The following is a 23,141-nucleotide window of genomic DNA, read 5'->3' as shown; positions in this document are numbered from 1 at the left end:
GTATGGGGGACAGCATGGTTTTGTGAAGGGTAGATCATGCCTCAGTAACTTGCTCACGTTTTATAACACAGTGACGGCTGAACTGGATAAGGGTAATTTACAGTGATACTGCTGGACCTTGCTAAGGCCTTTGATAGGATACCACATTGAATTTTAATCAGTAAACTGCAGCATGTGAGAATGGATATAGGGTTGGTGAGATGGATAGGAGGGTGGTTGATGGAGGGATATCAGAGAGTAGTTTATTCAGGAGTAGAGTCCAAAAGACGGCCTGTGACTAGTGGTGTGCCACAGGGTTCTGTTCTTGGACGACTACTATTTAATTTGTTCATTAACGATATAGGAAAGGATCTAAGAGGAACTTTTCACATGTTTGCTGATGATGCCAAGTTGGTTAGAACAATAGTGAATGCACATGATGTCAAAATTTTGCAGGATGATTTGGATAGATTGGAGGACTGAGCTAAAGAGAATGGATGTCAATTTAATGTGGCAAAATGTAAGGTTATGCATTTTGGGGTGAAAAGATTAGCAGCAGTATACCACATTGGTGGAACTGTACTCCAGGAGATTGACGAAGCCAGAGATTTGGGAGTGTTAGTGGATAGGGAGTTGAAGTTTAGGGGGCACATCACAAAAGTGGCTAAATCAGCTCATCAAATCACTTGGTTGCTGAAAAATACTTTGACGAGCAGAGACAAGCGAGTTATTGTTCCTCTGTATCGAGCCTTGATAAGACCCCATCTTGACTACTGTCAAGGAGGATCCAGAGGCGAGTGACCAAGATGATATCAGGTCTATGGAATGAACCTTATGAGAACAGGTTGAAGATTTGTGGGTTGCAGAAATTAGTTAATAGGCGGAAAAGGGGTGATATGATTGAGACATTCAAATTACTGAAGGGTTTCTATAAGATTAATTCAGAGGATATTTTTGAGAACAGGACTGGTGGTGGGAGGACTAGGGGCCATCCATGGAAACTGGGCAAGAGTGTGGTTAGCAAGGGTGTTAGAGCTAGGTTTTTACTTGGAGAGTGGTAAATGAGTGGAATAAGCTGCCAGTCTGTTGTGGGTTCCATGACTGTGAATGAGTTCAAGGCAAAGTATGATAGATACTTTGTGAATGTTGAATAGTTGTTCTTGACATGATGTTAGGGTCTCCCTCAATGAGTCTAAGGACTCCTTGGAGTTGCCCTTAATAATAATAATAATTTCTTAGCATCCGAGTAATCCTTTTAGCTATTTTGCTCACTTTTGTGATGTGACCCCTTAAACTTTAACTCCCTGCCTACCATCATCTCCAAATCCATAGTCTCATCCATTTCTCAGGGGTCTGTTTTAAAGCCATTGCTTTTTAACCTGTATGTTAATGATATTAGGAAGATTTGAATGGGGATCTGGTGGTGGGAGGACTAGGGGCCATCCATGGAAACTGGGCAAGAGTGTGGTTAGCAAGGGTGTTAGAGCTAGGTTTTTACTTGGAGAGTGGTAAATGAGTGGAATAAGCTGCCAGTCTGTTGTGGGTTCCATGACTGTGAATGAGTTCAAGGCAAAGTATGATAGATACTTTGTGAATGTTGAATAGTTGTTCTTGACATGATGTTAGGGTCTCCCTCAATGAGTCTAAGGACTCCTTGGAGTTGCCCTTAATAATAATAATAATTTCTTAGCATCCGAGTAATCCTTTTAGCTATTTTGCTCACTTTTGTGATGTGACCCCTTAAACTTTAACTCCCTGCCTACCATCATCTCCAAATCCATAGTCTCATCCATTTCCTGTAGTGCAATCTCTATATAATTATATATAGAGATTGCACTACAAATTGAAAGCAATTAATCTTTCAATCTGTTTAACCCAAAGTTTTTGGCTACATTAATTTGCCACATTAAACTTTTAATCATTATCTATTGCCCGCACTTACAGTTTATTCAAATCATCTAGCAGACTTCTATATCATTTTTTTTAACTATTGACCTTTGACCTCTGCATTTTAGTATCATCAGTGAATAACTTGATAATTCTCCCCATCCAGATCATTTCCAAGTACAGAGTCCTGTTCACACCATTGTAACTTGCTTCTCTTTAACTCCACCATATATTACTCTCTAATGTTTGTCCATCAGCTGTGTAATTGGCTTTATAGCCATCCCTAAATGACTTTGCACTATCATGGTTTGGCTATTTCTGTTATCCAGTTTTAATACCTTAACCATCACTTTTGAGATATTATCTGCTCTCTAATTACTACCACTGTCTTGGAGCCTCAGTTTTCTTTATATAATGGAACTATCCTGCCCGATTCCATTTCCTGTGGCATTCTATCAAGCTGAGACTTAAACATCTCAGTTAGAGACACTGTCATTTCGCTTGAACTCTCCCATAACATTGAGGCTTATATTTCATTCAACTCCATTCTATTCACACTGAGATTTCTTAATATCATAAAATTCTCCAGTTTATCTACCTATCTTCTCATATTGATTCCAGTATCTCCACCTGGGTGACATACATACATATATACTTGCAAAGTCATCAGTCGATAATTCAACTATTTCTTCTTGTACTTCTTTCCTACCTGTCATGAGTAATTATTATTCAGTAATTATTATTCTTCCTTTTAGTGGTCATAAGAAATAAAAAATCTTTGGGATTTCCCTTGGCTAATTTCCTATCATAATCTGATTTTGCCTTTCTCACCATTCTATTAAGACATTAATCTTCTTTCTCCATATAGACTTTCCACAGCATTTTTTCCAGAAGCTCCTGCCTAATGGTGTTTTTCATCTATCCAAATTTTTATTCCATTGACCCAGGATTTATGCAGTCTGATACTGCTTTGAAATACCAGTTGGCTTTTTCTCATGCTCTGTTAACATTCTTACCATTCAGTTGCTTATGCCATGCAGTTCCCTATCACCAGGCTGCTTTTTGACTTTGTCATGTCAAGATCTCCACATATATTTCTCTTAATTTAAAATTCCACATGTGTGATCACTCTTACAGCTTGGAAGGATCTAGCATGATGCTAGTTGCCTCCAGTTAGTAGTAATTGGCAACTCTGACCAGCATAAAATAATATTAAAAATTTTATCCATAACCAAAGTTATGAATATATTTTCTTGATGCTATTTCCAGATCCAATACATTCATATTCCAAATCCCTTCTGTCACATGCTGTTTTAGGTAATTATCACTTAGTAGCTGCATAAATTCCATTTCCTTTCCTTTCCTCCTTCTAATCTGTGTTGTCCTCATAGTTAAAGCCAACCCTTCAAAAGGATTACTCACCTTCTGCTCATTGAGCTAATTTGCTGATGTATGTCATTCGTATTGGCCTCCATAGCTCATTCACTTTCATTAAAGCGCTTTGGTTGGAAATACTGGTTAAGATTCCATCTAGAATGCACATTTACAGAAATCATCTCATGTGTAGAACAGACTCATGATCACTAATAGTTCTATTAATATTTATATTCCCAGGGCATCAAGACAGAATCCTTTCCAAATTGTGACTTTATTCCTGTGGACTTCTACGAAGTACGACACATCAAAGCTAGCTTTAAGAAGCTCCTTAGAGCCTGTGTTCCTAGTGCTACTGTTACAGATCCTGATCAGAGTTTTTTTAGAGCAGTGGAAACTTCTGAATGGCTGAACCAGGTAAATTAAATTTCTATATTTTAAATCTTTACTTTACTAATTACTAATTTACGCCGAACTTTACATAGTTTCTATATTCGGCATGAAACTCTTTGAGTTTCTTATTCGGCTAAGAAACAATATGGGATGTAATATCCCTTAACTTAAATAAGTTCATGTCACTGAATTGAAGCCTTTGGCTCTTCATATAATTAGTAATTTATTAGGACACCTTCTTGGCAATTCTCATAGAAGGGATATAAGTTCTGTTCACTACAAACTTGGTATTAACTAGGTCTACCTACTCACTGATGAGAACTCAATAAAAGTTGAAACCGGTCTGGGTAGTGACCTTCTCTCATAATGTAGAACTGTAATACAGCTCCTAGGAGCTAAGTTCACATTATGGGTAAATACCAAGAATAGTGATCGGAGCTTGCTCCACCCTTACTATGAGTTGGCTCAGTTTCACTACCAAATGGGTCAGGTGTTGCACTATCCAGGTATTTGCTTACTCTTGGAATTGCCGAACTTTATATAGTTTCTATATTCGGCATGAAACTCTTTGAGTTTCTTATTCAGCTAAGAAACGATATGGGATGTAATCCCTTAACTTAAATAAATCTTTACTTTACATTTAAGTTACTTTAATATTTCGGCATTTGACCAGGTGGGAGGGGTAGAACAAGAGGTCATCCCTTTAAAAAAAAAAAAGAGTTACAGAAATGAAAATAATATAAAAATTTTAAATAAAAGATTAACAGCACTAAAATATGGTGCTATTATGAAGCATTATATTGCCCAGAACCAGATGAACATTGAGTTTTTTACAAATCCTCTATTATTACAAATTTCAGTGCACCGATGGTCCCACCCTTAACTGCAATTACAGATGCCATTTTGCTGGTAAGACTAAATAATGAAGAATCGATGTGGGTAATTAGATACTTCACCAGTAAATTGACATACATGCCTATAAATTCCCAATGCAAATGTGCTAGTTTCATTCTTTGCCAACATGCTAGTGTATCACAAAGGGATACTCTATAAGGTTTGCATCAGGATTCTGCTGGCCAGCTTAACACATACACTCCCATTTTCACATAAACTATATCACCTAAACCTTTGTAGTGTGATATAGTATATATCATATGAGAAGCTTAGGAGACAGCTTGCAGCTATAGCATGGAATGAGGAGTTTGGGTGGAAAGGAGATCAGTGCTGCTTGGAATACCGTTTAAGAACTAGTAGAAGCAATGTCCAGATGTATTCGAAGGGTCAGAAGCAGTGGCGGCTCATGGCTTGAAATCGCAGGGGGTGCTACAACTTTGAAATATACATACACACTGTAAGTACAGTGTATATGTGTTTGGATAAAATATCAAAATTATGGTAAAAGTTTTTAAAAAAATTAAAAATTAAAAAATCTTGTTTATTATCAATAAAATTATATAGTTTGGTATAATTTAAAATTACTTAAAAATAAAATCCATTCCTTTAATTGTAATTAAAGAAATGGATTTACAATTTTTGGACATTACAATTAAATCCTTTAATTGTAATGTTCAAATATTTAAAGAGACTGAATAAACACAATAAGCATTACAAACACTCTACTACTGGCGCAAACTGAATATAAACAACAGTGGAACTGCCGACGGAAAGTGCCACATTACACTAATAGCTCGCATCTCACTATGACGTGCATATGCTTGCGCACATGGCAATATGACACTGTGGTAAACACAGTGCTGCTAGCATCCTTTACCCTCCTAAGTGCTACAAGATGGATTTTTATTATTTTTTATACAAAATAAGAGAATTGTATAGGATTGTTCATGATAAAATTAAATATTACAAGCAAATATAAATAAATTAATAAATATATTTATATATCGGGAAAAATTGAGGGTGCTGCAGTGCCTGTGCATGAGCGCCCCTGGTCTTCAGCATAAACTATTATAACAAAGTAATTATGTAATTATTAATTATATAAGTGATTAAATAATCCAGTAGAGAGAATCCTATTCTTATCTGAAAATACATCGCACACAAAATAACGGTGCTGTGCAGTGAAAGAAAATATTAATTTTTGTAATTAGCTATATTGAACTGCTTATTTTACTATGTTTGACCTTTTATTAAAAAAAAATCCACTTTGACTATTAAAATATTCACCGCATTTTTCGATACAATCGAGGCTCAAAACAGAATGAGTCTTGCTGAAATAAGCTATTTTTGTTCCTATTTTATTTATTTTAGGTATCATAACAGTTTGTTGGATGAATTATGCAAGGAGGCTTTTGATAGATTACCAACATGATAAGTTGATAGTCAAACTAGAGCAGATGGGGATTTGATATTAGACTAGTACATTGGATTGTAGATTGGCTGTCAGATAGGTATCAGCAAGCTGTGTATTGGGGAGCATTATCCTGGAAGAAGAAAGATGTCACTAGTGGTGTACCTCAGGGGTCTGTTTTAAAGCCATTGCTTTTTAACCTGTATGTTAATGATATTAGGAAGATTTGAATGGGGATATTCAGTTGTTTGCAGATAGTGTAAAGATGGGAAGAACTATGAGGAGTAGAACAGATGTTGAGACCTTACAAGAAGGCCTGGATAGACTGAGTGAATGGGCACTGGAGTGGGGACATCAGTTCAGTGTTGTTTAAGGTTTTAAAATTTGGAAAACAAAGATGGCATGTAGAATTTATTCTTGACTTAGATAAATATCGTTGGAGGAAATAAGGTAACTTGGGGGTGATGGTGGATAAGGATCTAAAATTGTGAGGATAGATACATAGCCAAAATTGTGAGGGCAGCACAACAAATTTTGGCAATGATGCAGTGGATTATGACTTGTAGAAGCAACAAGATTCTGGTTCCATTATGTAAAATCTAAACTGAACGATGAAGAGATATTGGAAAGGGTCCAGAGGCAATTGACTAAAGTAGTCTCTGGAATGTTGAATATGAAGAAAAGTTGAGAAGATGCAATTCGCAGAGTTTAGTGGATAGGAGAAAGAGGGATGAAATGATAGAGACTTACAAGTTGTTAAGGGATTATTATAGGATTAAGATTGAAGAGGTTTTTCATAAAATGGTGAGAGATGGAGAGGGGAGAACAAGAGATCATCCCTGGAAGCTGTATAAGGAGAGTGTGAGTGAAGGAGTGAAAGCAGGTTTTTTGCATGGAGAGTTGTGAATGATTGGAATGCATTGCCTGAGAGTTTGGTGTTTGCAGAGAATTGGAATATATTCAAGGCACAGTATGATGAGCTGTGTGTATGACAAAGGGACCTCCTGTGATGAGTCTTTGAATTCATGGTGGTCTTGGGATAATAATAATATCTTGGTAATGCTCATCTGATTTGTTATTGCAGAAATGCTGCTGCACAGATAACACTGAATTGTCCAAAATTCTACTGTAACATTTGATGTTTATTTTTCTGGACATTACTGGACCCTTAATCAGGAGAAATATTCCACATGATAATTGCCTCTAAACTGAACAGAACAATTCTGGAATGAATTACATGTGCAGTAGCTGTTCACTATAGCTAATCCATGAGATGAGAGACATGTTTATTATAGTGCATGTTCACTTCACTGAATATGGGGGGGGGGGAATACCAACCTTCCCCTCACTCCACTCCCATTGTTAGGAAACAGAACAAATGAATAATAATGCTTCCAAAAGATGATTATATTCTTGATTTCATCATTTATCCAAGTGTAAGCAAACAAAGTTTGTGCATGAAGTAATGTCACAGCTGAGCTGCTTATATATAGAGACTGATAACTTCATATCATTTGCTTTAGTATCCCATAATGCAATGCATTTATCCTTACAGACATGAATAATGCTGTGTGTTATGAGAAGGACCACTACCCAGACCAGGTTTGGCCTTTATTTAGATATCATCAGTAGGAGCCAGACCCAACAGTGATACCAAGGTTGAAGTAATGCAAAAGCCATATTTCCCTATACAAGTTTTCAAAATTCAAGGTGTCACACATTATTACTAAAATAATCTGGATTAGAGATAGACATTGAGTTTTTCCACTTGGTTATTCTAATAAATTAAAGATGCCAAGAAGTTATATTCTTGGTTTCATCCTTTATACAAGTGTAAGCAAACAAAGTTTGAATGTAAAGTCACTTCACAACTGGGCTACTTGTGTTTTTTAAATCAATCCTCCCCACATACACACACCTACTAGAATTATTAAATCTATGTTAGAATATATTTAGTGTGAGTGAAGGAGAAAGGAGAAGAAGAAATCTTGAAACGAATTTCTTGAAGTTGTTGTTGTTGTCATTGGGAAAACTGTGTAGGAAAGACTGTTCCAAATACAGTAATATTATAAAACAGACAACACATGTTGATTATATATTTTGCTCAATGTAGCATGAGCATCATTCAGGTAGAAGGAAAAAGATTGGTTAGAACATTCAAATTATGAAACACAAACATATTACTCTGCCAGTACACACATTTCTGTAAAGCATATGGCTGTTCCAAAGCTAGATGGAATGAAAGAAAAAGAGGAGAAGTTCGTACAAGCTGGATTCAGGCCAAATAGAGGCTGTCAGGATCAGATTTTCATTTTACGACAAACGGTTGAGAAATCATGGGAATATAACAAAGATCTGTATTTAAGTTTTGTAGACCTGCAACATGCTATTCAAAATGCTACAGTTATATTGTGTCAATGAGGCATTATATCAAGCAATACTTAGTCTTATTTGAGTTGTAAGTCAGTACCACCTGAGGGTATATGTCAGGAATTTGATGATGATAATGATTTATTTTAAGGTTGGTAGATTTGAGATTTATAAAATGCTAGGTGTTGTGTTTATTGTTTTGGAAGATGAGAAAGCTGGATGTGACATGTTTTTGCCAGTTAGTCTAGAAATGTAAAAGTAAACCCAAGAAGTATAAACTTATCTTGACTGGAGATCTGAATATTCTGAAAAGTAAGATGAAGTAAAATGAAATCTGAGAAATAAGAATTGCATTTTCGTAGCTTTTAAAATTGACTAGTTGTATTCATCCCACTGAAGAATGGTGAGGAGATCTATTCTTAAGACATTGGTTATGAAAGATCATGAAACATGGATCATTTGCTTGCAATATTCATCAAATGAAGAAGAATAGTGGAATGTGCTGTCATCAGAAAAACTGTGGATATTATTTGAGGTTAGTGAGAGAAGGTCCTTAATGTATAAGAGGAGAATGTGTGGGGAAAAAGACCAGATTTCCTGGCATTGATAAAGATATCTATTGAGAAGAATTCACTCACCATGACATACAGTGAATGACCATACAGGAAACTAGCAATTAAATCACAAATAGCAGAAGAGAAGAAAACAGCATTGACTGCAAATTCTTTGTAATATTTATTCTGGTGTGACATCTTGTGGGTTCAGTACATTATTCACTCATTTGAAGTGGAAAAAATTTTCATATTGTCTTGAAAATTCACATTCAAGCAGGTTTAACTGAGATTTTTATTAATGTGTTCAAAAAGGAAAAAAAAAATGTAGACATCATAGTATGCAGATGTCCACTGTATTTTTCCTATTTTATAGGGGTTTTAGTTATATTTATCTAATGGCAGTGGTAATTGGGTTTTGGAGCAAGTGCTGTGTCTTTAAAACAGATATTCCTGGCTCTGTGAGTTTTAGTCTGTTGTTTTAAGATACCATTTTGTTGGGCTTGATGACTGTGTGATTGTGTATGTATCTTCCAGTGTGTGCTGTCTTTAAATCAGAGCTGGAAAATTCACAGTAAGACATTTTAGCCGTAAAAATTAACAATCTGCTGACCTTACCAACCAACCAATCAAAAAATTAAACTAACAATCTGCTGACCTTGCCAATCAACCAATCCGTTATAGGAAGGTAATTTCTTTAAAATTAGGCTTTCTAACTGATAGTCTGCTTCCTTCGATAAATATTTTGTGCACTAACTCTGTTATAATGGTCTATACAGTGAAAAGTAGTGAAAAAGATCCTTGAGATCTTTACCATCTAATTCATTCCAATATTTCTTTTCACACACGGGCACCTTTTCGACATCGACGGGGCTCTTCTACTGGTGGTAATCAATAGGCACCTTGGTGGCTGGAAGTCAGGAACTCTCTTCTTTTACTGCTTAAACAACCCACCTAACATCATTGGGTGTCTGTTGGTTGGAACGGGTCCCTTGACCTAGAATCGACGGAACTCACACGAACCAGGAGCCGGAACAGTAAACTGGGCGAAAGCATGCTTATCTAGCGACGACATTCGATAATGGCCTCTCCTCTTTTAGCAGTCCTCTGGCTACATACCACCAACCTTCCCTGATGAACTCCTGCTATATCGACTGACCTCCGACGAAAGAAAACTGAGTGACCTGCTCTGTGAGACGACCTCTTTCTTCGCGCTCGATGTCTTCTCTCCTTTTAAGCTGCTCCATTGACCTTGGATTTTGCTACCCTTTCATTCCCTTGGGTCTGCACCCGCCACCTTTTTAGGTCGCTGCGTTAAGGTGGGAAACCCTGTACAAACTTGACCTTCACAAAAGTGATAGCCTTGGGTCTTATTTTTAATCTGTCTGGGATATTTCTTTGTCTTAAACATTCTGTTTTTTCTTTGTTCTTTGTCTTAAACAATCTAATGTTACAATTCATTTATACATAATTTTCTTTGTTCTTTGTTGTACAGTAATTCAGCAGTCAGATATTTACAAAAATTACAAGCAAATCAATCTAATTTAAATTCCTAAGTAAAATCAGCATAGAAAGAATTTAATATAAAATTTCTGTCTATACAAGATTTTACATTGGCTTCCAAATATTCAGAGTACAAGAAAAGAATTATTGTACTTCAGCTGTTTCACTCTAATTTATAAGCATATGTTGAAATATTATTAAATAATATTTATAAAATTATATGTATATTAAAAAAAAAGCATATCTGATATTACAGACTTCTCCATAGCTTAGTGGAGGAGAATGTTGGTTGATTTCAAAGATCTAGGCACAAATCTCTTCAAGAATACCATGCAAGGCACCTTTATAAGTAGCTTTTCAACTAATGTGAGTTAGCCAGTCTCATATGGAGGTGGCAGAGGTGTTTTTTTTTTTCCTTTTTTTCCACTAGTAACTTTTTACAAACCAGCTGGAGATTATATGCCTTTTGCTGACATAAGAACTGGGCTAAAGCCAAGTTTCTTGGCTGTCACCTTCTTACATATTAAAAAAAGGATAAGATGAGTAATGCTGAGATATATGATTATCGCATGCCTCTTGTTGAGAAACATCCTTCAAATTCAAAAAGAATCAAATCTAGATCATTACTTTATGACTATATGACTTTTGACTAATACAAAAATTGTGTATATTGCTACCATAGTAATGCAAATATGACTTTTTTTTAATAGTAGTAGTAGTGTTAAAAATATGAAAGATAATTGAAAAAAAAAGCATGAAAAATTTATTTCTTTTAAAGTAATGGATTATTTTCTGTATATATGTATTTAGCTGCAAAGTATTCTTCAGTTGGCTGGTGCAGTTGTTGATCTAATGGATGTTCAGGGGTCTTCTGTTATGATCTGCCTTGAAGATGGATGGGATGTTACTACTCAGGTATGAAGTTTTGGTGTGAATATTCATATCTTTAGATGTAAAAGCTTATAGAGAGCCAGCCAGCCTAATTGGCCAAGTGGCAAGCATTGTTCTCTGTCTCACCAATGGACTGTGGGTTTAAATCTTACAGCATGTATGTTTATGCATCTTTAGGCAATATATGATTTTTTGTTGTCTAGTGCAAGATCACTAAAATCTCTGTTTATTTGAGATCTGATGTATTTTGGAATGCTGCATTTGGTTTCTATATCTATAACAGTGAAACTAGATTACCTAGCCTTAGCCCCCCCCCCTGCAAGTTAAGGTTAGATTATGTATGAAAGGTTTGCAGCCTTTCATGGAATCACATTAAAAATAAAACTATTTATTGAATCTGTTTTGTAATATTTCCACAAAGCATCACTGGGTGTTATATTCTTGTCCAAGATCCCAAGTTCATTCTTCTGGACTCATTTCATTAAAAATAAATAAAAATAAGCATAATAAATAAATAATATATTATAAAAAATTTAAATATTTGTTTGTGGTTTAAACTAATAGAGAATACAAGTTGGTTTGCTAAGTTTCCATTTAAACAATTAGAAGAATAAACATATGGTATCAGTGGCAGGACCATAATAAAAATTGAAATACCAAAAATGGAACTTAACATTGTAAGAACTAATATAAGATTCTATTGCAATCTAGGGTTAGCAGATAGATGTTTGATGTCAGGGTGAAAAGAAAAGAGAGGGAAATTTTTTTAGAGAAAATGGCAAATTAAGCATGGAAATGGATAATAGAATAAAGGGAGCTACTATAATGGAGAGTCAGTTGAATACATCTATATGAAATGAAAGAGAAGATAGCAAAACATTAAACTAGTAGTATACGACTTCAAACTAGTTTTAAGTTATGAATCTGAGAATAGGTTTAGAAAATTACAACAGTTGGTCATAGATATGAGAGTTTTGGGGAAAAAAAGGGAAACTGAACAAATACTGGCCTGGCTGGTTGAAGTGTACCTGCCATCATACCTGCTCTCCAACCAATAGGTCACTTGTTTGAATCCCATTATGGGCATGGATGTTTGTGGTTGTCTTTAGGTAGCAGACAAATTTTATCATCCAGTGTAAGACTACCTCAAGGCCTGAAGTGGCATGAAAAAGTTCCATGATTGCTCTCTAGAACAGGGTTTTCAGACTATGTAAAAATAAATAAAAAATTACAATAAAATATATGTATAATCAGTATAAAATGGGAAAAAATCCTTAGCCCACTCATGGTACAAATGTACTATTAGGTTTACCAGTGACCTTTGGTGAGTTGCCACTTAAAAAATAATAGAATCAATGATAAACAAATAACAGATTAAATTAGAACAAAATTATTGATAACATGCTAGTAATAATATAAACTTAGTTATTTAGTAATATCATAGTATATTGTATGCTTCATGAGGATACATATCAGGAATTGATGATGATGAATTTTGAAATATCACTTTAAAATTATTTATATTAAAATACTCATATCAAAAATTGAAGTTATAATTTTTTAAATATTTTAAAATAGTGAACATTGAATTGCATTGCAGTATTTTTTGTTGAAAATTAGGAACTGATGTTATGGGTGTGTTTTTTGTTAATTTCTTTGACTCACAAAATAATATTTATGTCCATATAAATTATATAAATATATTAAATGGACTATTTTTTTGTAGGATTAACTTGACAAAAATACATGTAAAAATACACTTACAAAGAGATGTTAAGTACATAATTTCTATATCCTTTTGAATAATAATGTCAAGTAATGGTAATGATTTTACCAAGAGCTTCCGGTATTCACATTAATGATCAGATTAGAGCAATATTGTGAGTGTGACTTGCATTTTCTTCATAATTCATCTCTGCTAACTGCTTTTTTTATAAGAGCAGATCACATTACTGAATATTAAGCATACTGCACTAATGAGTCACCAACAGATCCATTAGTATGGGCAGCATGACAAAGAATCTGTTCCAAAAATGAAAACATTTAAAAAAATTACAAAAAAAAAAAAAAAAAAAAAAAAGAAATCTTTTCCCCTTCCACTTCACTAACATTTGTGGCATAAATGTGAACTTAAATTATGTTCTTTGCTTACGGACATCAAAACCTGATCTGTGTTTGAACAAACCCTAGGTTACAACAACAATCACCAATCACAGTCCATTTAACTGCATAAACTATACTTGATTGTTTTTACCACAAGGGTGGTACTTGTGCTTTTGTATGGTCAAATATCTCTTGCCAGAAAAGGTCCAGTCTTAAATATCCTCTTTTTAGCTTTCAATGGCATAATATTTCCTTGCTTCATTATGTGTCATTAATTGCTGTCTTTACCTCCTCTAATTCTGAAAATAATACTGAACTCTTTGACTTATCCTTGAAGATTTTCTGCAATCCAATTACCCCAAACAGTGAAGTCATCTTCCTTTCTGATTTTAATCTCCACAACTTCAAGTGGCTCCCATTTTCCAGTTTTACTGACCAGCTGAAGAGAAATTTAGGTATTTTTGTTAGCAATGACCAAAAGTAAATTGTTCATCTACCAACTAGAATACATGACAATCCTTTCCACTCACCTAACACTCTGAATCTTTTCTTAAACAGTTCTCCTGCTATACACTGTTAAGTCGACTTCTCTCTTTCTCTCTCTCTCTCTTCTTGGTAAATCAGATCATAATCTCATACAGGCATCATTTCTAGTGGAATGCCCTCCCCTCAATCATTCACAGCCTCATATCCTTTAGCACTACATCAATTGTAAGTCGAAAGATTTCCAAGAATTTTACTCCTCCTTTCCTTTGTTAGACTCTTATTTTTGTTCTCCTGATCCAGATACTTGTTGTGATTGTGTTACAGAATTTATCCATGTTGGAATGAAGGCCTTTATTCTCCCTGTTAAAAATTCCTACCTACTATCCAAGCCATGGTTTTCTAAGTAATGTGCCAAGGTAGCTTGAAGAAAACAGTTATCTTAAAAGGCTTGATACAAAAACTCCAGCTTCATTCACAGTTTACACTAATGCCTGCAGAACAATCATTCCTATGCTTGCAAAATCTGTTGGGCACAGTTTCTCTACATCTGTTCTCCTGCCTCTTTCTAACCCAGTTGGTAGTATTGCAACATCACCTAAAGATAAAGCTAATCTGGTATCATTCTTCTCACCAAAATCCTGCATACCAAGGCAAATTGCTTCCATTTTTACCTGGAACATTGCATTGCATCTCTTTGGTAGCTTTATTGCTAAAAAGTTATCAGAAAAATCTTGATCAGCCTAAATACCAAAAAGGCTTCTGATCCTGTTGGCATCCCACCAATTGTGCTCAAGATGTGCTCCTAACCTGTGCTTTATCATCTGTACACTATTATACTCAGCTCTGCCAGCCACCTCATAGCATGGAAGCAAGTCAATATACATACAGAAAATTCTAAAAAAAAAAGGAGATAAGTGTCTGCCGTCGAACTATTGAGCCATTGCTCTCTAAAGTAATGGAGAAAGTCATCAACAGTCAACATCTTCAACACCTAGAGAACAGTCATCTATTCAGTGACTACCAATGTGGTTTCTTCTAGTCAAGATCCACAGCAGATCTTCTTGTCCTTATCCTTATTGTCTACTGTTCACCGTGTTCTCTCTTCTGATCTTCCTATTAATGCAAGTGTTCATCAAGGTTCATCTTATCTCCCTGTTCTTCATGTTCAGAAACAGATATCCCTCGCCGACCTCAAATCCTGTTTTGCTGATGAAAGCAATCTCAGCTCCTCCTCATGTGACAAACCTTGCAGCATTCAAACATTTTAAATTCAAGATCATCTACTATCAGTACCGTAAACTCTGATCTTCATACCATTTTTCATTGGCGGGATAACAACCTGGTTACCTTCAGGTTATTCTTCTAAAATACATTTTGTCGTCTTCTTCCCTCAGTTCATCAGTCAAGATCAGATTTCTCTTCTCAGACTGACATTTCCTCATAGCCTCTCCTGGCACAAATAGATCACTTCTATAGCATCTTTGGCTTCCAAAAAACTTGGCATTATGCTAACTCTGTGCAAATCCCAAATCTGCCATATCTCAAAAGACTGTTCTCACATTTAAAGTATTGCACTATAAAACTTCTCTAAAAATTCTTGATGCTGTTCAGAAGTAGATGGTCACCTAGATGATCCCTCTTACAGAGATACTTCCTTACTTTCGAGCCATTGTTTCACAGATGGCCAGTTTCTGCATATTCCATGAACACTATTCAGAAGGACTGGCATGCAGATGGCCTACATCCTTTTACAGTTTTATCCTTGCTGACTGCACCTCCTATCTCATTCAGCTTTCATTTCATCTATCTCTCTATCAAGGGATACTTCACACTCACACGTTTCTTAATGTTGAAATATGTTAAGACGATGTTATTCATAGCCTTGCTCCAGTTTCTCTCTAGCTTTGCTCGAAAGAAATATGTATCTGTGGAGGTAAAATTATCCAGTAATTCTTGATAATCTTCTGCTTTTGTCATTCCATCCAGAAATATAGTCTTTTCACTAAACTTTTTGAATTATCCTTTGGTATCTCACAACAATCTGTCATAGTTGCTACCATCATATATGATCCACCTGAAATTGGAGTCATTTCTTTGCTTTCATCATATAGTACTATCATGTAGTACTATCATATCCTATACACCTCAAGGGGTGTACGGGATATAATAGTACTACATGAAAAATTTATGTCATTACTAACTTCCTATCTACAATTTTCCTCCAAATCAGTCTGTTGCTTGTCAAGACTCCAACATTATCAAATCTTATATTTCTATCATCTAAGGCACTTTGTACCGTATCAATCGACCTATATCTTGGTCTTCCTCTGGGTCATTTTCCTGCCAACCTGATAGAGAACACTTGTTTTGCTAATCTTTCCTCGCCCATTCTGTTCAAGTGACCATACCACCTGAAATTAGCTCTGCTAACGCATTCCTGAATGCTGACAATGTCAAGTTCTTTACTAATATCTTCTTTTTTAATATGATATTGCGATTGTTGCCATCTGTTCACAGCTCTGATCTTTCTCAGGACTCTCATATCTGCAGTCTCTAGTCTTTGGTCAAGTGTTTTACTTCTGACCCAGCTCTCAGATCCATAAGTTAAAACTGGTTTGAACACTTCTTGTATACAGCTAATTTAGTGTTCCGACTAATTTCTCTCTTATTCCATATGAATTTATTCAATTGACTTCCTACCATACCAGCTTTGTTGATTCTGTTGTCTATTTTAATTTAATTTACCATCTTTACTAAACATCGTGCTTAAGTAGCTGAAATGTTTTACATGTTCCACAGGTTCCCCGTTCACAATGCAGTTGACATTTTCAACAATTCTACCTATTTTCATTGTCTTTGTCTTTTCAATGCTGACCTTCATGCCATGTCTATTACAACAGTTATTCAATTTAGTCAGGGAATCTTGCAAACTTGTAGCGGATTTATTTAGAAGTATAACATCGTCTGCATAAAGCAAAGAGCTAACATTAACATCTCCAATTCTGATATCATGTTTAATACCACTTTCCTTCATAATGTGATCCATATAGATCAGGGTTGGGGAACCTTTTTTGTATCAAGGGCAAAAATTGCTAATTTAAAAACTTCTGCGGGTGACTGGAAAATTTTAACTCTTATATATAGTGTATGTAGTGTGCTGATGTACAGTATAAATAGACTCACGGGCAAAATTTTGCCCACGGATGAGGGGTTCCCCAGCCCTGATGTAGATAACGAATAACAGAGGGGATAATGTACATCCTTGTCTCACACCAGATTTAACATTAAACCATCTTCCTATACTTCCTTCAATTCTAAATAACTAACTGCTGACTTACAACTCAAATAAAGACTAAGTATTGCTTGATATAATGCTCCAGTGACACCATATAACTGTAGCGTATTGAATAGCTTCTCTCTTGGCACCTTGTCATATGCCTTTTCCAGATCGACAAAACTTAAATACAGATCTTTGTTATATTCCATGCTTTCTCAACTATTTGTCATAAAAGTGAAGATCCGATCCTGACAACCTCTATTTGGCCTGAATCCAGCTTGTTCTTCACCAAGCTTTTCTTCCACCATTCTTCTCAACCTTTTCTCAAGTATACTTGCATAGATCTTGCCAGGAACACTCAGTAGGGAAATACCTCTGTAATTCTCACATCAGTTTTATTTCCCTTTTTATATATGGGTGCTATTAGAGCTCTACTTCAATCATCAGGAATTCGTCCCTCTGTCCAGGTTTTCTGAACTATGCAGTGCAGCCACTGTAAGACTTTTATACCACCATTTTCAGCATTTCTGGTCGAATATCATCTACTCCTGCTGCCTTTCCACATTTCAAGCCTTTGATGGATTTTTCTACTTCAAGTATTGATATGTATTCCTGACTGTATGTCTTTTGCGCGTTTTTTACCACTGTGCTATCACTGCTTGTTTGATTTAGCAATTTTTTGAAGTAATTACTTCATACTTCAAGGATATCTTTTTTTCTCCTGTTTTCATGTCACCTTTATCATCTCTTCCTTTTACAGCCTCTTTCCTCCATTCGGGCTGATAAGTATGACAAGCTTAGGTGTGTGCTTGGCTCAGTGCCATGGCATGTAAAACTGCAAAGGCTGGATGTTGATAGTGCATGGGAGGTGGTTAAGAAGTGTTTGCAGGAGGCAATGGTTGACTGTATACCAAGAGTCTGAATAATAAATCAAGTTGGGGTTAAATGGATGAATAACACTATTAAGCTTGAGCTGCAATAAAAGAAACAATTGTGGGGAGAATTTAAGGAGAACTCAAACTCTCATTTTTTCTTCAATAATCTTTGTGTATTTTAGTCTACAGTTCACATCTGAGAGCTGCTCAACTTTTATTCACTTTAAAACTTTCTTACATGTCATTCTTTTCAATATGAAATTCAATTTTATCCTGCTCAAGACCAAATAGTGATCACTTCCGATTTCAAATCCTCTGTACACTCTGGTGTCCTGCACCAGGGAGAAAACATCACTATCAACAATAACATAGTCAATGAGACTTTTCTTATTCCTAGCCTCTTCTCTCCATATGAATTTGTGCACATTTTTATGTTGGAATATGGCGTTAGTAATAACCAGTCCATGTCCTGAGCAGAAATCCAACAGGTATTTTCCATTATTATTAGCTTCGCTCTTTTCCCCAAATTTTCCCAAAATATTTTTGTATGTCTGACAATAATTTCCTACTCTGCTATATAGATCCTCAACAAGGACCAACTTTTCCTTTTTCATTGTGTCAGTTGCTTTATCTGAAGCATCAAAAAATTCCTCCACTTTTACCTTAGTGGAACTTTCTGTGGGACCATAGGCACAAATAAGTCTCATTGTCCAATTCCCCATTCTGATATTTGCCCACATCACTCGACTTGAGACTGCCTGCCATTCAAGAAGATTAGCCTCATATTTAGTGTTGAATACTATGGCTACTCCTTCTTTTCCTTGATTGTCATTTCCTGAGTATAACATTTTGTATTTATTGCTCAAAAAGATCTCACCAGTTTTTGTCTTTTTTGTTTCAGTCACTCCTGTTATGTCGATCTGGTACTTATCTAATTCTTCAGCTAGCTCCATTTCTTTGCCATTCAGGCTTCTTATTTTGATAGTACTGATCAAACAAAATTTCTTTGCTAAGGATCTTCAGTCAGAGTTATGAAAACTCCACCTTTGTTTGGCAGTAGATTTGGTAATTGGGATAAAAATTCCTACTATGTAGATGATGTTGGCTATCTGGGGAAACCATCTGGTACTTCTCTGTTGATTGGGACTTGTGGTCATTGTCAAAGGTAGTAAAGCAAATGTTTAGTTTGTAGGTTTGTATCCTTTTTTTTCTAGTGAGATGAATGAACACTTGAGTCATCTTTAGCATCAGAAATGAAATCCAGATTCTGACTCTCATCTTCATATCTCCATCAAGAATGGTGGCTGTGGAAATCAACAGGAATAGTGTTGTCATGAGCAGGATTAGGCTACTTGGCATTGGATGTTTACATACATTTGTGATAGTTTCTCCAGAGACTTTGTGTGTACTGTGTACGTAGCTAAGGATGTCTTCACTGGAGTTTGGTAAACAATAAAATTAGTAATACTGTTTTCAATGTAAGTGGCTACTTTATATTCAGAATGGTTAATGTTAAAAGTAAAGATGTTTCAAGAAATTTTTCCTCTGCAAATCATTTGAGTATTATCCTCTGTATTGTATTGGAGGAATCCTACAGTGATATCAATTAATCACGTCTGGATCTGGAAATGCCTTCATATCTTAAGAGTATTGTTATTACTTCTGTATTCTGTGGTCCTTGACAATGAGTCCTGCAAATGAAATATGGCACAATCATTGCTATAGTCTATTTTGCATTATCCATAATCCTGGATAATGCAAAGGTGTATCTTCATAATTATTATTATTATTATCCTAAGACCCTGTGCATTCAAAGACTCGTCTAGGGGATCCCTTTATTATACAACTCATCATACAATGCCTTAAACACACTCAAATTCTCTGCAGACACAACCTTCTCAGGCAAGGTATTTCAATCATTCACAACTCTGCATGCAAAGAACCTGCTTTTCACTCCCCCGTTCACATCTTCCTTATACAGCTTCTAGGAATGACTTCTGGTTCTCCCCCTGATCTCCCACTGTTTTCTATAAAACCTCTTCAACATTCATCCTATATCAACCCCTTACTAACTGTAGGTCTCTATCATATCACTCCTCTTCCTACTACTAGACTGTAAAATGGTATCTTCTCAACTTTTCTTTATATTCAACATTCCAGAGATCAGAAACTACCTTAGTCAGTTGCCTCTGGACTCTTTCCAGCATCTCTTCATTCTTTTGAAAACTAGGTGACCAAATCTATACAGTAGTCCATGTGTGGCCTAATCAGAGCCTTATACAATGGAACAAGAATTTCTTTACTTCTAAGTCAGTGTCTTCCACATCATTCCCAGAATTCGTTGTGTTGTCCTCATAATTTTGGCAGGGTGTCCTCTAAATTTTAGATCCCTATCCATCCCAAGATCTGTTATTTCCTCCACTGCCAACAATATATCCCTACCAGGTGTAAATTCTACATCCTATCTTTGTTTCCCAAATTTTAAAACCCTACATTTTGCAACATTGAATTGGCATCCCCATTCCCGTGCCCATTTACTCAATCTATTCAAGTCTTCTTATAAGGTAAGGCTACAACATTGGAACAGGATTGAAACAGTATGCTTGGTTGGTCTCTCCTCTACACAGTTCATTTCTCACTGCACAAAATATAATACTTGGAAGTCACTTAGAGAATACTACAATTGCATTTTTCTGCTTAAAAAAGATGTCAAGAGCAGAAACACTAAAAATGTCCATACTGACAACACATTATCTCCTACATGCAGCAAACATATTCATATAGTGGAGGGAACCTCCAAGCAATGGTACTAACTTTTTTTTTTTCTGTGTCTATTATTTGCATTTGCTTCTGAATCTTTTTTTATTGTTTTGTTTTTGAAAAGACAGCCATACTGGAATCCAATATTCTGATGCCAAGTTTGTTGTTGGTGCAACCTGTGGACATCTAGAAATGAGGATCCTATACATTGCACACTACTTTAGCCTGTGTCAGCTAGTTGGCTTTTCGAAGTAACAGGAATTAGCACCACTAATCACTGATAATTACCTGCAGTGGTTAGCAGTGTTGCAAGAAATCATCATCATCAAATTCCTGACATTTACCCTCAAGGGGTATACAGGATATGATACTTCTACATGAAAAATTTAAATCATTACTAACTTCCTACCTACAATTTTCTGCCAAATCAATCTGTTACCTGTCAAAGCTAGTATAATCTTATATTTATATATCTATCTTTTAAGGCACTTTTTACTGTATCAACCCACCTATATCTTGGTCTTCCTCTGGGTCTTTTTCCTGCCAACTTGGCAGAAAACACTTGTTTGGCTAATCTTTCCTCGCCCATTCTGTTTAAGTGACCATACCACCTGAGATTAGCTTTGCTAATGCATTCCTGGATGCTGACAATGTCAAGTTCTTTCTTAATATCCTCATTTTTAATATGATATTGCCATTGATGCCATCTCTTCACGCCCCTAATCTTTCTCAGGACTCTCATATCTGCGGTCTTTGGGCACTGTAGGCACCAGTGGGGTGGAGTCATCCCCACCTTTTGAAGACTCAGGGGCTAAGGGGCTACCCTGGGTGTCGAGTCTTCAAAATTTGAGTCATCAGAATTCAAGTTCGGAACTCAGGGGGTTTGGGTGCCGGGGGGGGGGGGGGGGGGAGCTCCCCCTAGTATATATATAAAATCTTCATAATTGTAACAAAAAAATTAATGAAATGTTTTCTTTGACAATCTGATCTGAAATAAAACAAAATTCCATGACTGGAATTACATTTCATTAACTCACTGCCATTCCTTTGATGAGACAAGCAAGTGGCATTTCCCATAAGAGAAAATTAGTTTTATTGGATGAAGGTCTTCGATTATCTCATATTTGCATGGAAGTCATAATCACTCCACTTATTTTTGTAGGGAGAAAGAGAACTCTTTCACCCTTCAGATGTTGTCAACATGCACCAAATTCAATATGTTACATTCTTCTTAAAGAATCAATTTTTTTGGTTTTGGTTTCGACTTCTCATTCAGCATAAACACATATGGCTCAACATGAGAAACAGTTCTTATACAAGCTTGAAATGCTCTATCATGGCTAGGATTGTATGTAGACAACAATGACTTCAATTTATATTCCTTATAAACAGCTTCCTTTCCAGATTTTGCATCATGAGTTCTTTTCTGATCTCTTAGGTTCTGATGCAACTTCTCAATTCCTTTGTCAATATCAATGATTTCTTCTTCAAAGAGGTCTCTCGGAATGAGACAGACAAGCTCCTTTACATCTTCTAATGCCACCTCAAGGGCAAGATTTGCTCCATGTTGGGCTACTTTTTCAGTTTCTTTTTTGTTGTTCTTTGAACCCTTCAAAATAGGCACAATTTGGGATCACTAATTTTTTTCATACCACTTGAGAGTGATTTTTCGGCTCATATTTTCATGCTTTACCAATGTCATCTGTACCTTTTACAGAGATTTGTGCAAAGTTTGCATGTCCTTGCTAATGATATTGTCTTTCACAGTTGACCATGATGCACATCTATTTGTACTCCATGAATGCGCAACCACTTGACTAGAAGTTTCATGCACAAGACATGATTATAGTGTTTCATTGCGCCTTTGGTTCATTTACCAGTCCAGTATATCTCATTATATTACAAGGCCAGGTGAAAAACTGATAATTTGTTCTTTCTCTCTAATTGGAAACAAAAATAAATCTCTAACAAATACATGAAAAAAAAAAATAGTCAAAATTTTGTGGGCATAAAAATGTTAAACATTTCTTAAATATTTATTTAATATTTAAGAAATGGTTAATATTTATTTTAGAGCAAAATATCTTGTGGGTTCAGTGCATCGTTTTTATTATTTGCTGCAAGTAGTGTTATCAAATATCACACATTTGAACTGGATGAAAAAAAAATCGTGTGCCTCAAAGTCACAGCCAAGTGGATTTGACTGGTTTTTAATGTGTTCTAAAGAAAAATCATGGTAAGCAGTATCATGTTAAGTAGACGTCCACTGCATATTTATTTCCTCCTTGGATGTTTCAGATGTCTACCAGATTTCTTTCTCTTGGAGTCTATCATATTTTGGAAAATCCGGAAGATCTATCTTTGATTGTCACAGAGAACATAAGATC

General features: G+C 35.7%; 1 protein-coding gene across 1 annotated transcript in view; it reads left to right on the top strand.

Moving 5' to 3' along the window:
* Sbf (SET domain binding factor) overlaps positions 1-23,141 on the top strand; it is a 631,948-nt gene that overhangs the window by 438,057 nt on the left and 170,750 nt on the right. The window contains 2 exon segments of the mRNA XM_090414822.1: positions 3,481-3,657; positions 11,173-11,277. Coding sequence (XP_090270948.1) covers positions 3,481-3,657; positions 11,173-11,277 — 282 coding nt within the window.

The sequence above is a fragment of the Typopeltis vanoorti genome, chromosome 25, assembly GCF_054136105.1.
Source record: "Typopeltis vanoorti isolate ZY-2024b chromosome 25, IOZ_Tvanoo_1.0, whole genome shotgun sequence".
Lineage (NCBI taxonomy): Eukaryota > Metazoa > Arthropoda > Arachnida > Uropygi > Thelyphonidae > Typopeltis > Typopeltis vanoorti.
This window is presented reverse-complemented; position numbering and strand designations above follow the sequence as displayed.